The 17,681-nt window shown below is 42.4% G+C and overlaps 1 protein-coding gene and 1 long non-coding RNA gene across 2 annotated transcripts in view; one reads left to right on the top strand and one right to left on the bottom strand.

Annotated features, from left to right (window-relative positions):
- The first annotated feature begins 796 nt into the window (after window positions 1–796).
- Window positions 797–17,681, top strand: part of LOC118986407 (uncharacterized) — a 26,058-nt gene continuing 9,173 nt past the window's right edge. Inside the window, exons 1-2 of the long non-coding RNA XR_005066374.1 lie at window positions 797–807; window positions 7,637–7,642. This is a non-coding gene — a long non-coding RNA (uncharacterized LOC118986407). The remainder of the gene's footprint in view (window positions 808–7,636; window positions 7,643–17,681) is intronic.
- Window positions 4,823–7,978, bottom strand: GP9 (glycoprotein IX platelet). Its single transcript, XM_037045332.1, has 2 exons — window positions 7,575–7,978; window positions 4,823–6,602 (listed from the first exon to the last, which is right to left on the bottom strand). Exon 2 carries the CDS (start codon window positions 6,588–6,590, stop codon window positions 6,066–6,068), a length of 525 nt encoding a protein of 174 aa, XP_036901227.1. The 5' UTR covers window positions 6,591–6,602; window positions 7,575–7,978; the 3' UTR covers window positions 4,823–6,065.

Here is a 17,681-nt window from a genome sequence, read left to right as displayed (position 1 = left end):
TGGAACTAGAGAGTACTATGACAATGAAATAAGCAAGGTGGTGAAAGAGAAATACAATATGATATTCCCTATAAATGGAACCTAATCAACAAAATAAATTAGCAATCAAAATATAACCAAAGACACAGAAGTAAGGAACAAACTGACAGTGACTCGAGGGGAGGGAGAAGGGGGATAATGGGGTAAAAAGGGAAAGGTTGATAGACTTCTGTCCAAGATGGAGATGTAGGTAGATACACTATGTCTCCTCACACAGCCAAGAAAGGACAATAACAGAGCCCTGGCTGGTGTAGCTCAGTGGATTGAGCCCGAGCCTGTGAACCACAAGAAAGGACAATAACAAATTTCAAAACAAAAACAACCAGAACTGCCATAAAATCAAGCTCTATGGAAGTCCTACAACCAAGGAGTTGAACAAACATTCATCCAGACCAATAGGAGGGATAGAGACAGGGAGATGGGGCAGAGTACTCATGTCAAGACATTACCTGGAGGACCAAGGCTGTAGTTGGCTGACCATATGAGGCAGCAGCTGGCTGAGTAGGCAGTCCCACATTTGTGTGTGGATAAACCCAGAGAAAAAACAGGGAAGGGAGACAGACCATGCAACCCTGGGTCCTAGTACAGGGAAATAAAGCCTCAAAACCTCTGACTGAAAATGCCTGTGGGTTTGTGGCAGCAAGAGAAACTTCCAGCCTTACAGAAGAGTTTGTTGGTGAGATCCACAGGGTACTAGAACCTACACAAACACACCCTCCTGAGAATCAGCACCTGAAAGGCCCAATTTTCTTATGGGCAGCAGGGGAAGTGACTGAAAGCTGGCCTAGAGCCAAGCAGGTGGTATTGTTCCCTCTCAGTCCCCTCCGCTAAAGACAGTGCCACAACACAATGTAGGTTTCCTGCCCTGGCAATACCTAAGGCTCTGCCCCTTACTACGTAACAGGCATACATAAACAAAACAAAACAAAACAGAACAAAAGCGCCCAAAATAAAGAAGAGATCAGAGCTACAGGAAAAAATACAAGTAATGATGAGATAGCCAACCTATCAGATTCACAGTTCAAAACACTGGTAATTAGGATGCACACAGACTTGGTTACGTGTGGTCGCAAAATAGAGGAAAAAGTGAAGGCTATGAAAAGTGAAATAAAATAAAATGGACTTCTGGCCAAAATGGAGGTGTAGGTGGAAACACTGTGCCCCCTCCACCAACTAAATTTAAAGACAGTTAAGCTTTAGAAACAAAAACGCAGCCAAGACAATGAAAATTGAACTGTATGGAAGTCCAACAACAGCCAACAACTCAGCCAGACCGGTAAGAGGGGCGCAGTGAGCAGCAGAGTGGGGATGGGCAGGAAAGATCAATCAGTCCGACAGACCCAGGAGTGGAGGCAGAGGCAGTTGGTGGATCCCAGGTGTGGGGTGGTGATGGGTGGACCCAGTGAGGGCACAGGGTGGCTGGCTGACTGCAGTCACACATTCGCGCACAGATAAACCAAGTGAAGGAGCGAACAGTGAGACAGACCACTCAGGCTAGGGCCCCAGCGATGGAAATTAGAGCCTGAAAGCACCAACTGGAAAGACTTTCTCTGGATTGAGGGGCCGGGAGAGGCTCCCAGGCTCACAGAGAGTTCGCTGGAGAGACCCACAGGGTCCTGGAGAGTACATGGGCCCACACACCTGGGAACCAGCACCAGAGGGGCCCAATTTGCTTGTGGGAAGCTGCAGAGGGGACAGAAATCTGACAGAGAGCAGAGCAGAGCAAAGTGCCATTTTTCTTCCCTCTCTGACCCCACCCCTACATACAGCATCACAACCCAGTGACTGGGTTGCCCAGCCCTGGTGAACACCTAAGGCTCCACCTCTCATACATAACAGGTTCAAACAGACCAAACATTATGACTCAAGAACTGCTTAAAGCCCCAGAGCCTATAACTCTAAGTGACCAAGAAATAGCCAACCTTTCAAATGCACAGTTCAAAATACTGGTGATCAGGATGCTCAGAGAATTGGTTGATTTTAGCCACAAATAAGAGGAACATATGAAAGCTAAACTGATTGAAATGAAAGGAAATACACAGGAAACCAATCATCAAGGGAGTGGACCAGAAGGAAGAAAGAAATGACCAAACAGAAAAGAATGAAGAAACAAGAATTCAAAAAAATGAGGAGAGGATTAGGAACCTCCAGGACATCTTAAACATTCCAACATCCTAACTATAGGGGTAGCAGAAGGGGAACAGGAACGGCCATGAGTGGAAAACTTGTTTGAACAAATAATAAAGGAGAACTTCCCCAGTTTGGCAAAGGAAATAGACTTCCAGGAAATCCAGGAAGCTCAGAGAGTCCCAAGAAGTTGGACCCAAGAAGGAACACACCAAGGCACATCATACTTACATTAGCCAAGATGAAAATGAAGGAGAGAATTCTAGAAGCAGGAAGAGATAAGGGGACATTCACCTACAAAGGAGTTCCCATCAGACTGTCAGCTGGTTCCTCAAAAGAGACCTTACAGGCAAGAAGGGGCTGAAAAGAAGTATTTCAAGTCATGCAATCCAAAGACCTACAGTCAAGATTGCTCTATCCCCAAAGGTTTCATTTAGAATGGAAGGGCAGAAAAAGTGCTTCTCAGATAAGGTCAAATAAAAGGAGTTCATCATCACCAAGCCCTTGTTATATGAAATGTTAAAGGGGCTTATCTAAGAAAAAGAAGATAAAAAATATGAACAGCAAAAGGACAGCAAACTCACAGTTATTAACAACCACACCTAAAACAAAAGCAAACCAAGAAGACAGATAGATCAGGAGTGAAAACATAGAAATGGAGATCACATGGAGGGTTAGCAACAGGGGAGTGAGAGGAGAAGAAGGGGGAAAAAGGTACAGAGAATAAGTAGCATAGATGGTAGGTAGAAAATAGACAAGGGGGAGGGCAGGAATACTATGGGAAATACAGAATCTAAAGAACTTGTGACACATGGACATGAACGAAGGGGGGGGAATGGGGAAAGGGGAGTGCAGGGTGGAAGGGAGTGAAGGGAGAAAAGGGAACAACTGTAATGGCATAATCAATAAAATATATTCTAAAAAAATGAAAAACAAATTGTACAGGGAACCAAGAGTGACAGGAAGGAAACCGCGACTCAAATCATCAGTTTGGACCACAGGGAAGAAACATTCAACTAGAATAGAATGAAGAAACAAGAATTTTTTTTTAAATGAGGAAATGCTTAGGAACCTCTGGGACAACTTTAAACATTCCAATATCCAAATCATAGGGGCGCCAAAAAGAGAAGAACAACAGCAAGAAATCAAAAACTTATTTCAACAAATAATGAAGGAAAACTTCCCCAAGCTGGCAAAGGAAATAGACTTCCAGGAAGTCCAGGAAGCTTACAGTCCCAAAGAAGTTTTACCCAAAGAGGAACACACCAAGGCACATCATCATTACGTTACCCAAGATTAAAGACAAACAGAAAATCTTAAGAGCAGCAAGAAAAAAGGAGACAGTTACCTACAAAGGAGTTCCCATCAGACTGTCAACTGATTTCTCAAAAGAGACCTTACAGGGAAGAAGGGGCTGGAAAGAAGTATTCCAAGTCATGAAAGGCAAGGACCTACATCCAAGATTACTCTATCCACCAAAGTTTTGATTTAGAATGGAAGGGCAGAGAAAGTGCTTCCCAGATAAGGTCAAGTTAAAGGAGTTCATCTCACCAAGCCATTATTATATGAAATGTTAAAGGGATTTATCTAAGAAAAAGATCAAAAATATAAACAATAAAATTACAAAGAACTCACAACTATTAACAAATGGACCTAAAAGAAAAGAAAAACAATGAAAACAAAATATAAGCAAACAACTAGAATAGGAACAGAATCAGAGAAATGGATGTCACGCAGAGGGAGTTCAGTGAGGAGACGGGAGGGAGGAATAGGGAGGAAAGGTACAGGAAAGAAGCATAATTAGTAGGCATAAAATAGACAGTGAAAGATAAAAATAGCATGGGAGAGCTCTGGCTGGTGTAGCTCAGTGGATTGAGCGCAGGCCTGAGAATCACACGATTGTGGTTCGATTCCCAGTCAGGGCACATGCCTGGGTTGCAGGCAAGTTCCTAGCAGGGGACTCAAGGGAGGCAACCATACATTGATATTTCTCTCCTTCTCTCTTTCCCTTCCCCTCTAAAGATAAATAAATAAATTTTAAAAAATATTTTTAAAAAATAGTATGGGAAACAAAGGACTCAACCTATACCTATAACCCAGGGACATGAACTAAGGCAGGGGATGCTGGAGAGAGATGCTGGGGGGCAGGGTGGAGGGGGGATGAAGGAGAACAACTGTAATAGCATAATCAATAAAAATACTTTTAAAATGAAAAAGAAAATACTCATAAAGGAGACAATCATAAGGATGATGTCATGGGGAATGGATAGATCAACAGCAGTGACAGAGCTGGCACTTTGCTTATAATGAGGATAAAGTCCATGGTTGTTTAGTGCTAGTGTTGACAGCAGAAATGAGGAAATGGTGGTGGGAAACAGTGGAGGCCCACTGCATGGGAGTGGGAGAACAATATCTTCTCAGGATTTTCATAGGGTGCAGAAAAATGACCATTGTGAGGGGCTCCATACTATGTGCCCAATAAGTAGATGACAGCTTTTATTATTGTTTTCCTTAAGTAGCATTGTTATAGCTGATTCCTAGTGCACAAATTACAGACTCTCAGCCTATGCACCATCTAATTGATAATATATGTTTTATTTGTCTTGTTATCAATTAATTTTTATTTAGTTGCCAACAGTTGAATAATTCAGAGATTTCACATAAAAATACAGATTTCGGTCTCTAGAAGAATGAAATACTGGGCACCTTGGCCCACCTGGGTACTCATCGCCACGTGGTAGCATTTGTCCGAAACTCTGGATGAAATATGGGATCTCTGATTTGCCAGTCTCCATCACTTCCTACTGTTCATCCCTCACCTTGAGTTTGGGGCTCCTATTCTAGTCTTACTTCTGTGAGTAGGTGCCCTTCAGTGGCACTTGGTGCTCACTTGGCCTTCCTTGTGGCACCTTCTGAGCCATAGGACCACTGCATGAAACAGCTCCTTAAGGGAGGGACCTTGGTGTAATTATATTTGCATTTTGGTTGGCCAGTAACAAACTTAAATGTTATCTTGTAAAGTGTAGAAAAGTTTATTTTATCTGCTGGCACTATAACTCCTCTGAGGGAGAGAAGTGTCTTATTTGAAGAATCTGGAGGCAGAAAACTGTACTTGAACAACAATTAAAATAAAATAAAATTTTTAAAAAAGAATCTAGTACATGGGGTAGAAGTGGGACCCCAGATTTTGCAGGCATCTGATGTCAGCACCAGGAAGTCATTTCCATGAGAAATGGAGTGATTTGATGTTTTGTTTCTGAAGAAGAGGGGTAGGGAGGAAGTAAAGGGGAGAGAAACTATTGCAGAAGAGAAAGGATAGGGCCAGGTGAGCCCAGATGGCCTCAGAGCCAGAGTGGTCAAAGGCAATAATATTGGGAATGAAGTGTCTTTCAGTATATGTCTGTTGCCAAGATGACCAACGCTCTCTTCAGTACCTCCTGTCTATTCACTGCTGTGTTACAAGAGTTTTCTCTCTTGAATTTGGAGAGGGACTGAATATTGTTGTGTAATTGGTGTGGGCTGTCTAATGTGGCCCATGTGGAAAGGAGGTGGTAGTCAATAGGGCAGGGTTTGAGGAACTGATACCCTAGGACCTAGCAGGCCCTGGGGAAGGGCTCTGGATATTCAGATTGTGGAATTGGGGGTGGGTAGTTAGAAGGAAGTTGGACAGCCCATTTTACTAGAAACTTGGGGGACAAACACCAATTGATATCTAGTCATAAAAAAATAAACCCAGGTTTCCAGGAGAAGCTAAGAGGGAAAGCAATCTCTGAGCTTGGATAAAATGGCTGAGCAGTTTATTTTTTGTTACAGGTGGTTCTGGCTGATCAAGGCTGGTAGAATCTGGGGCAGCTCAGGTCCTGGCTGCCTGGCCCAAGGGTGACCCTGGGAGCCTAGGCTCATTCCAGGGATTCTGTGGCAGTGCACAGCAGACCTGCCAGGAGAGCCAGGCCTATTGTGACCACAACAACCAGTGCCACATCCCACCAGATCTCTGGGTAGGCCTGTAGCTGCCAGCCGCAGTTGCCCAGCTCATAGCCTATGAGTTGGTCCAGTTGGTGGATGGTGGCAAGGCCAGGGCTGGCACAGTGGACATGTGCCAGGGCCTCGGGTGTACGGTCCTCCAGCCAGAGGCACAGGTAGGTGAGGCTGCAGTCACACTGCCAGGGGTTCTGTGTCACGTCGAGTGTCTGCAGCTGGAGCAGGTTGTCGAGGGCGCCAGGGGGCATGGAACGAAGGCTGTTGTTGGCCAGTAGGAGGTGGCGGGTGTGGGCTGGCAGGGAAGGCAAGGATGTGAGCCCTTGCCCCCTGCAGTCCACCCACAGCCCCATGGTTTCCAGAGCCTGGCAGGTGCATGGTGCAGGGCAGTCCTTGGTGGCCTCTGTGGTAGCCCAGAGCAGAAACAGGGCTGCCCAGATAGGCATTGTGCAGGCTGGCTGTGGGGAGAGTGGCAGTGAAATGAGGGAGTGCCCGGCAGCCTGCACCCCATCCCAAGAACCAGTGGGTACCATGGACACAATGGTATCTGACCTGGGTCAAGGAACCATTACCTTCTCAGGCCTCAGCTTTCTTGCCTGTGAAATTTTGGTGGTGGAGACTGAAGGAAGTGAAGTTGCCCAATCAGGATCTGACTGACCCAGAAGGCAGGACTGAATCCTCAGAAGATAGGACAGTGAGGGTGGCTGAGGTGGGGAAGGGAGCAGGGGTAACTTCTAAAGAGGGCAGGGCCTCAGGAGATGGGGGGAGCAGGTCCCTGCTACATGATTTACAGTCCTGTCATTTGGTTGCTAGAGCTGGGAAAGCCTGCTTCCAGCCTCCCTGCCTAAGCCTGGGGTTAGGCCAATGGTATGGACTTCACATGCCCCACCTCATCCCATTAGTTTCTAACAGCTTGCCATGGCTAAGTGAACTCTTTTACATGATAATCAATGCAGAAGAGAGCACAACAAGGATCCTGAGGAGGGGCAGCAAAGGAATACCAGGAGTGGCTTCCTCTGGAGAAACAATTATCCAGGCTTGGGGAATTGAGGCCCAGAGACAAAGAGTGATTTGTACAGAGCACCCAGTTGTCTATACCAGAAACCAAACTCGAACTCAGGTCTCATGAGCCCATTTTCTGCCAATTCACTGCCTCTTCTCTATAACTGTTTCCCCCCTAAGACAAGCTCTCCCAACCTCCTGCCCCTCCTCACCCTAGGGCAAGCTTCCGATGGATTTTCACTGAATAAACCAATGAATCGACTTAGCCAAAGAGCAGATGTCTCAGAATGAATGCTCCAACCAGCCCCATCTTCTACAAGGGAGAGCAAAAGGAGGCACAGGAAAGGACTTGACAGCTGGCCTCCTCTTAACCTGGGAGGGGTCCCTGGGGTGGGAGGTACTATTGAGTAATAAGGAGGGTCACTTACCTTTGAGTATTACAGTCAGGTTTCCCTTTCTGTGGCCTGAACTGTCCTGGTTAAGGCTGAAGTGGGAGGTCTATGTAAAGCCGTTGACGATGGTCACTGCTTAAGAGGGAGGAAGGAAGTGATAAAAATAGCATGGCTTATCCACCAAATGCAGCCCTGGAGGGCCTATCTCCAAAGGCAGGGGGCCCTGGCGTCCCAGTACCTTGGGTACAGAAGTTTAGTTTAACCTGAGTTTACAGAAGCAGGCCAATAGTTCATGTCACTGAATCACCAGTGCCTGGATGAACCTCAGTTTAGTGTGTGTGGGAAGATGAAAAATGCCCTGCATCTGGACCCAGGTGTAGAGGAGAATTTCTAGGAGGAGGCGGCCCCAGAGATGAATGGCTTTGCTAGTTGCTTCTCCAGATCTGTTTTCATTAACTGGAAAATGAGAACAATAATCCCTAACCTGCTTGCCTCACAGAGATGTGAGTTGGGCAGCAACCATGGTCAGGCCAAGAATTGTACTGGGGAGGGTGATTTAGTTTTCAATTTTCTTTGGCCCTGAATAGGTCAAGGAAGAAGCCTTTTTTTGCTGCCATTGCATCATTAGCATGTTCTAACACTTCCTGATCGCATTTTTAAAATACAGACATATAGGCCCAAGGTTCAGAGTGCCTATCAGATACTACTCTCTAGGTGGAATGTAAGGCTATTGTTTGATTTGCATTATATTTATTTCTATAGCTACATTCTACTTAGGGAAGTGACATCAGTTTTCCATTTGAAGTGAACTAAAGTTCCCCTTAAAAGAGAAATGTATTTTTTATTTAATTATATCTCTAAATGTTTTTTAATTGTATTTTTTATTTTTATTGTCTCTGTTAGTACAGTTGTTCCTGCTTTTCCTCCCTTTCCCCACCTCCACTCATGGCCCACCTTCTTCCTGGCCTAAGTCAATCCCCATGTGTCCATGGGTTGTGCATAAATGTTGTTTGGTTAATCACTTCACCATCTTTCATACTGCCCCAATTTCTTTTCTGGCAACTGTCAGTTTCATGTATCTAAGCTTCTGTTATTACTTCATTTGTTAAGTTATTGTGTTCATTAAATTCCAAATATAAATGAAATCGGACTTCCGCCAAGATGGAGGCATAGGTGGAAACACTGTGCCTTCTCCCACAACCAAGTTTGAACACAACAAAGGTTTGGAGAACTAGGACACCCCTAAAGACCAGAAAACGGAATTATAAGGAAGTCCGACAACTATGAACCGTTCAACGGGACGGTAAGAGAGGTGGAGCCAGCAGTGGAGCTGGGTCGGGCAGGACAGAACCCCCGACCTAGGCGAGAAGGCAGCCCGGAACCAGTCGGGGTGTGGGGCAGACTGACCGCGGTCGCACATTCGCGCACAGTGAGACGGACCACACAGGCCCCAGGGGGCAAACCCAGTGGTGGAGGGCTGACGGTGGTGGCACACTCGAGTGCAGAGGAACGAAACACGTGGGCCTGGTGACGGTGGTGGCTGCGGCGCTGGGGTCGCGACGGCAGGCGGCAGAGGGAAGCCATTGTCCCTCTTTGACCCCGCCCCCACATAAACGTCACAACCCAGCGACTGAGTTGCCCTGCTCTGGTGAACACTTTAGGGCTCTGATCCTGCTATGGAACAGGCACGAACAGCCCAAAAGATGGTGCAAGAAGAACTCAAAGTCCCAGAGCCAATAACTCTAAGCGACCGAGAAATTGCCAGCCTCTCAGAAGCACAATTCAAGACACTATTTATCAGGATGCTCACAGAACTGGTAGATTATAGTCACAAATTAGAGGAACATAGTCACAAATTAGAGGAACATATGAAGGCTAAACTAATTGAAATGAAGGGAGATGCACAGGAAACCAATAGTGATGGAAAGGAAACTGGGACTCAAATCAATGGAATGGACCAGAAGGAAGAACAAAACATCCCACCAGAAAGGAATGAAGAAATGAGAATTCAAAAAAATGAGGAGAGGCTTAGGAACCTCCAGGACATCTTTAAACGTTCCAACATCCGGATTATAGGGGTACCAGAAGGGGGAAAGAAACAGCCACGAGTGGAAAACTTATTTGAACAAATAATAAAGGAGAACTTCCCCAGTCTGGCAAAGGAAATAGACTTCCAGGAAATCCAGGAAGCTCAGAGAGTGCCAAAGAAGTTGGACCCAAGAAGGAACACACCAAGGCACATCATAATTACATTAGCCAAGACCAAAATGAAGGAGAGAATCCTAGAAGCAGCAAGGGATAAGGGGACAGTCACCTACAAAGGAGTACCCATCAGACTGTCAGCGGATTTCTCAAAAGAGACCTTACAGGCAAGAAGGGGCTGGAAAGAAGTATTCCAAGTCATGAAATCCAAAGACCTACAGCCAAGATTGCTTTATCCAGCAAAACTTTCATTTAGAATGGAAGGACAGATAAAGTGCTTCTCAGATAAGGTCAAGTTCAAGGAGTTCATCATCACCAAGCCCTTATTATATGAAATGCTAAAGGGACTTATCTAAGAAAAAGAAGATGAAAAATATGAACAGTGAAAGGACAGCAAACACACAGTTATTAACAACCACACCTAAAACAAAAGCAAACCAAGAGGACAGCTAGATCAGGAGTGGAACCATAGAAATGAAGAACACATGGAGGGTTAGAAACAGGGGGGTGGGTGGGGGAGAAGGGGGGAAAAGGCACAGAAAATAGCATAGATGGTAGGTAGAAAATAGATAGGGGGAGGGCAAGAATAGTGGGGGAAATATAGAATCTAAAGAACTTGAGACACGTGGTTATAAACTAAGGGGGGGAGAAGGGTGGGGGAGGGAGTGGGCAGGGTGGAGGGGAATGAAGGGGGGAATAGAACAGCTGTAATGGTATAATCAATAAAATATATTTTTAAAAAGTATACTTATAATATATATATATATATATATATATATATATATATATGAAATCATATGGTATTTGTCTTTTACTGGCTAGCTTGTTTCACTTAGCATAATATTCTCGAGGTCCATCCATACTGTTGCAAAATGTGAGTTTCTTCTTTTTTACTACTGCATAACATTCCACTGTGTAAATGTACCACTGCTTTTTTATCCACTCATCTACTAATAGGCACTTAGGCTGTTTCCAAATCTTGGCTGTTGTACATAGTGCTGCTACGAACATAGGAGTGCATATATATTTTTTGTCTTGGTGTTCCAGTATCCTCAGGATATATTCCCAGAAGTAAAATTGTTGGGTCAAAGAAAGTTCCAATTTTTAATTTTTAAAGGATACTCCATACTGTTTTCCAGAGTGGCTGCACCCGACTGCATTCCCACCAACAGTGCACTGGATTCCCTTTTCTCCTTATCCTTACCAAAAATTGTTGTTTGTAAATTTATTGATAGCCATTCTGACAACTATAAGGTGATATCTCAGAGGTTTCAGTGTTCTTTTCTCTGTTGACTAGTGATGTTGAACAGCTGTTTTGCCCATTTCTTAATAGGGTTGTTTGTTGTCCTGGTATAGAGTTGTATTGGTTCTTTGTATATTTTGGAGATTGAACAGTTATCAGATGTATCATTAGTGAAATGTTCTCCCACATAGTGGGTTCCTTATTCATCTTGCTGATGGTTACTTTAGCTGTGTAGAAGCTTTTAAATTTAATATAGTCCTATTTATTTTTTTCCTTTGTTTCGTGTTTTAGGAAATATATTGGCAAAAATAAAGCAACATGGGATATCTGAAATTTCACTGCCTACGTTTTCTTTTAAAATTTTTATGGTTTTGGACTTCTGCCAAGATGGAGGCATAGGTAGAAACACTGTGCCTTCTCCCACAACCAAGTTTGAATACAACAAAGGTTTGGAGAACAAAGACACAGCCAAAGAACAGAAAATTGAATTATATGGAAGTCCAACAACAACGAACCGTTCTAACAGATGGGTAAGAGGGGTGGAGCCAGCAGAGGAGCAGGGTTGGGCAGGAAAGATCGCCTGACCCCAGGGGCCCAGGCATCCAGGGTAGCATTGGGCAGACCCAGTAAGGGCTCGAGACTGTGGGAGTGAGAAGTGAGATGGACAGCGCAGCCCCCAGCAACAAACCCAGCAGCAGCTGACCACGGTCGCACATTCGCGAGCAGTGGGACGAATGGCGAGGCCCGCAGTGGCAGCAGGAGGAAGCAAAGGCTGCCCGCCATTGCTTTCCTTTGGCCCCGCCCCCACATACAGCATACAACCCAGCAATGTGGGTTGCCCCACCCTGGTGAACACCTAGGGCTCTGCTCCTCATATGTAAAAGTCACCAACAGACCAAAATATAGCTCAAGAAGAACTCAAAGCCCCAGAGCCTATAATTCTAAGTGACCAGGAAATAGCGAACCTCTCAGATGCACAATTCAAGACACTGTTAATCAGGATACTCACAGAACTGGTTGATTTTAGCCACAAATTAGAGGAACATATGAAGGCTAAACTAATTGAAACAAAGGGAAATACACAGGAAACCAATAGTGATGGAAAGGAAACTGGGACTCAAATCAAGGGGGTGGACCAAAAGGAAGAAACAAATGACCAAACAGAAAAGAATGAAGAAACAAGAATTCAAAAAAAATGAGGAGAGGATTAGGAACCTCCAGGACATCTTTAAACGTTCCAACATTCCAATTATAGGGGTACCAGAAGGGGAAAAGAAACAGCCATGAGTGGAAAACTTATTTGAACAAATAATAAAGGAGAACTTCCCCAGGCTAGCAAAGGAAATAGACTTCCAGGAAATCCAGGCAGCTCAGAGAGTCCCAAAGAAGTTGGACCCGAGAAGGAACACACCAAGGCACATCATAATTACATTAGCCAAGATGAAAATGAAGGAGAGAATTCTAGAAGCAGCAAGAGATAAGGGGACAGTTACGTACAAAGGAGCTCCCATCAGACTGTCAGTGGATTTCTCAAGAGAGACCTTACAGGGAAGAAGGAGCTGGAAGGAAGCATTCCAAGTCATGAAATCCAAAGACCTACATCCAAGACTGCTCTATCCAGCAAAGTTTTCATTTAGAATGGAAGGGCAGATAAAGTGCTTCTCAGATAAGATCAAATTCAAGGAGTTCATCATCAACAAGCCCTTATTATATGAAATGTTAAAGGGACTTATCTAAGAAAAAGAAGATAAAAAATATGAACAGTGAAAGGACAGCAAACTCACAATTACTAACAACCACACCTAAAACAAAAGCAAACCAAGAGGACAGCTAGATCAGGAGCGGAACCATAGAAATGAAGAACACATGGAGGGTTAGCAACAAGGGAGTGGGAGGAGGAGAAGGGGGGAGAAGATACAGAAAATAAGTAGCATAGATGGTAGGTAAAAAATAGATAGGGAAAGGGCAAGAATAGTAGGAGAAATATAGAATCTAAAGAACTTGAGACACGTGGACATAAACTAAAGGGGGGGAAGAGTGGGGGAGTGGTGTGGAGGGTGGAGGGGAATGAAGGGGGAAATAGAACAACTTTAATGGTATAATCAATAAAATATATTTAAAAATTTTTAAAAATGAAATAAAATTTTTATGGTTTCATGACTTACATTTAAGTCTTTTATCCATTTCGAGTTTTTTTTGTGTGTCTGGTGTAAGTTGGTAGTGTAGTACCTCTTTTTTGGTTTTTTTTGGATGTATTGTACCTATTCAGTTTTCCCACTCCATTTATTGAAGATACTGTATTTGCTCCATTGTATGCTCTTGCTACCTCTGTTGAATATCAATTGTTCACACAGGCATGAGTTTACTCCTGGGCTCTCTGTCCTGCTCCACTGATATTTATGTCTTTTCTTATAACACTAGCAGGGTGTCTTTATAACAGTGACCTTATAGTACACTTAACAAACCAGAATTGTGATACATCCAGCTTTGTTCTTTCTCCACAATATTGCCAGATTATTTGGGGTCTTATTTGTTTCAAATAAAATTTTCCCCTTTTTATTTTATTTTCTTTTTTATATTTTTTATTTAATTGTTGTTCAAGAACAGTTTTCTGTCTTTTACTCCCATCCCAGCCCACACCGCAAGTGCTTCCGCGACCTCCCTCCTATTTTCACCCCCTTAGTTGTTTTCCATGTGTCTTTGATACATGTTCCTGTAAACCCTTCCCCTTTTCCCCTGAAATTCCCTCCCCTCTCCCCTCTTGTCACTCTCAGCCTGTTCTCTATTTCAGTGTCTTTGGATATATTTTGCTTGCCTGTCTGTTTTGTTCTTTAGCTTCCTGTTAAAAGTGAGATCATACGGTATTTTACTTATTTCACTCAGCATAATGCTTTCCAGATCCATCCACGCTGTTGCAAAGGGTAGTAGCTGCTTCTTTCTTTCTGCTGCATAGAATTCCATTGTGTATATGTACCATAATTTTTTGATCCATTCATTTACTGATGGGCACATAGGCTGCTTCCAGCTCTAGACTATTGTAAATTGTCCTGCTATGAACATTGGAGTGCATAGATTCTTTTAGATTGGTGTTTTAGGGTTCTTAGGATATAATCCCAGCAGTGGCATTGCTGGGTCAAAAGGCAGGCCCATTTTTAGTTTTCTGAGAAAATTCCATACTGTTTTCCATAGTGGTTGTACCAGTCTGCAATTCCACCAACAATGGATTAGGGTCCCCTCTTCTCCACATCCTCTCCAACACTTGTTGTTTGTTGCTTTGTTTATGATGGCCATTCTGACCAGTGTAAGGTGGTATCTCATTGTGGTTTTAATTTGCATTTCTCTGATAGCTAGCTATATTGAGCATCTTTTCATGTGTCTCTGGATCCTCTGCATGTCCTCCCCAGAGAAATGTCTGTTAGAGTCCTTTGCCAGTTTTTAATTGGGTTGCTTGTCTTCTTGGAGTGGAGTCATGCAAGTTTGTTGCATATTTTGGAAATTAAACCCTTATCTGAGGTATCATTGGCAAATATGTTTTCCCACAAAGTTGGTTGTCTTTTTATTTTAATACTGTTTTCTTTTTTTTAAGATTTTATTTATTTATTTATATTTAGAGGGGAAGGAGAGAGGGAGAGAAACATCAATGTATGGTTGCCTTTCATGCATCTCCTGCTGGTAGTTGGCCTGCAAGGAACCGGCCTGCAACCCAGGCATGTGCCCTAACTGGGAATCAAACCGTGATCCTCTGGTTCGCAGGCCTGAGCTCAATCCACTGAGTTACACCAGCCGGGCTTAATACTGTTTTCTTTAGCTGTGCAAAACCTTTTAATTTTGATGAGATCCCATTTGTTTATTTTTTCCTTTATGTCCCTTCCTCTAGAGGACATATCAGTAAAAATGTTGCTGCGTGAAATATCTGAGATTTTCTTGCCAATGTTCTCCTCTAGAACTTTAATGGTTTCATGGCTTTCATTTAAGTCTTTTATTCACCTTGAATTTATTTTGGTATATGGTGTAAGTTGGTGATGGAGTTTCATTTTTTGCATGTAGCTGTCCAGTTCTCCCAACACCATTTGTTGAAAAGGCTGTCTTTACTCCATTTTATGTTATTGCCCCCTATGTCGAATATTAATTTACTGTAGAGATTTGGGCTTATTTTGGGGCTCTCTGTTCTCTTCCATTGGTCTATGTGCCTGTTTTTATGCCAGTACCAGGCTGTTTTGATTACAGTGGCCTTGTAATACAGTTTGATATCAGGTACTGTGATCCCTCCTACTTTGTCCTTCTTTCTCAAAATTGCAGCTGCTATTCGGTGTCGTTTATAGTTCCATATAAATTTTTGAACTATTTGTTCTATGTCTGTGAAGTATGTCATTGGTACTTTAATAGGTATTGCATTGAATCTGTAAATTGCTTTGGGTAGTATGGACATTTTGATGATCTTCATTCTTCCAATCCATGAACACGGTATATGTTTCCATTTGTTTGTGTCTTCCTTAATTTCTTTCTTCACTGTTGTGTAGTTTTCTGCATACAGGTCTTTTACATCTTTGGTTAAGTTTATTCCTAGATATTTTATTTTTCTTTTTGCTATATCAAATGGGATGTTTTTCTTGATTTCTGCTTCTGCTTTTTCATTGTTGGTATACAAAAATGCCATTGATTTCTAGATATTGACTTTGTATCCTGCTGTTTTGCCAAATTCATTTATTAGGTTGAGCAGTTCTTAGGTAGAGTCTATAGGATTTTCCATGTACACTATCATGTCATTTGCAAACAGTGACAGCTTTGTTTCCTCCTTTGAGATTTGGATGCCTTTTATTTTCTTTCCTTGTCTGATTGCTGTGGCTAAAACTTCACATACTATATTGAATAGAAGTGGTGAAAGTGGACAACCTTGTCTTGTTCCTGATCTTAGTGGAAAAGCTTTCAGTTTTTGTCCATTGAGTATGATGTTGGCTGTAGGTCTCTCATATATGGCCTTTATTATATTGAGGAATGCTCCCTGTATTCCCACTTTGCCGAGTGTTTTTACCATAAATGGGTGTTGTACCTTATCAAAAGCTTTTTCCGCACCTACTGATATGATCATATGATTTCTGTCTTTGCTTTTGTTTATATGATGTATTACATTTTCTGATTTGTGAATATTGAACCATCCTTGCATCCCTGGGATGAATCCCACTTAGTCATGGTGAATGATCTTTTTAATGTATTGTTGGATGCTTTTTGCCAATATTTTGTTGAGGATTTTAGAGTCTATGTTCATTAGCGATATTGGCCTGAAGTTTTCTTTCTTTGTTGTATCCTTATCTGGTTATGGGATTAGGATGATGCTGGCTTCATAAAAAAAGTTTGGGTCTCATTCATCATTTTGGGTTTTTTGGAATAGCCTGTGAAGAATGGGAGTAAGCTCTTCCTTAAATGCTTTGTAGAATTCTCCTGTGAAACCATCTTCCCCAGGGCTTTTGTGTGTCAGGAATTTTTTGATTACTGCTTCAATTTCATCTGCTGTTATTGGTCTATTCAGGCTTTCTACTTCTTTCTTCATTGAGTTTTGGAAGACTATATTTTTCTGGAAATTTTTCCATTTCACCCAGGTTTCAAATTTCTTGACATACAATCCTTCATAATAATTTCTTACAATCCCTTCTATTTCTGTGGTGTCCGTTGTAATCTCTCCTCTTTCATTTTTGATTGTGTTTATTTGTGTCCTCTCTCTTCTTTTCTTGATGAGCCTACTTAAAGGCTTCTCTATTTTGTTTATCTTTTCAAAACGACCAGCTCCTGGATTCATTGATTTTTACAATTGTGCTTTCAGACTCTATGTCATTTAATTCTGCTCTGATCTTGGTTATTTCCTACCTTCTACTTGCTCTGGGTTGTCTTTGTTGTTCCTTGAGTTCTTGTAGATGTAGGGGTTAGGTTGTTTGTTTGAAATGTTTCCATTTTTTTTAGGTAGGCCTGTATTGCTATGAACTTCCCTTTCAGGACTGCCTTCACTGTGTCCAATAACTTTTGGGTTGTTGTGAATTCATTTTCATTTGTTTGCAGAAACATTTTGATTGCTTCCCTAATTTCATTCTTGACCTATTTGTTGTTTCATAGCACGCTATTCAATCTCCATGATTTTGAATGTTTTGGGTTTTTTCTCTTGGGGTTGGTTTCCAGTTTCAGTCCCTTGTGATCAGAGAAAATGCTCAGGATAATTTCAATTTTCTTAAATTTGTTGAGGCTTGTTTTCTGACCTATCACGTGGTCTATCTTTGAAAGTGTTCTATGTGCATTTGAAAAGAATGTGTATTTAGCTTCTTTGGGATGAAGGGCACTATATATATCAGGTAAGTCCATTTCATCTGGTACATTGTTCAATGCCACAATATCTTTGTTGATATTTTGTTTGGAAGATCTGTCCATTTTTGACAGTGCGGTGTTAAAATCCCCAACTATAATTGTGTTGCTACCAATATCTTTCTTGAAGTCCTCTAAGATTTTCTTTATATATTTGGGTGCTCCTATGTTGGGTGCTTATATATTTACAATATTTATGTCTTTTGGTAGATTCTTCCCTTGAGTATTATAAAGTGACCTTCTGGGTCTCTCTTTATGGCCCATTTTTTCAAGTCTATTTTGTCTGATATTAGTAGAGTATTGCTACCCCAGCTTTTTTTCCAGGCCATTTGCTTGGAAAAATTGTTTCC

Source organism: Sturnira hondurensis, unplaced genomic scaffold (assembly GCF_014824575.4).
Source record: "Sturnira hondurensis isolate 20B ecotype Veracruz unplaced genomic scaffold, ASM1482457v3 Scaffold0004271, whole genome shotgun sequence".
Lineage (NCBI taxonomy): Eukaryota > Metazoa > Chordata > Mammalia > Chiroptera > Phyllostomidae > Sturnira > Sturnira hondurensis.
Note: the sequence above shows the minus strand (reverse complement) of the source record. Positions and strands in the feature narration are given on the sequence as shown.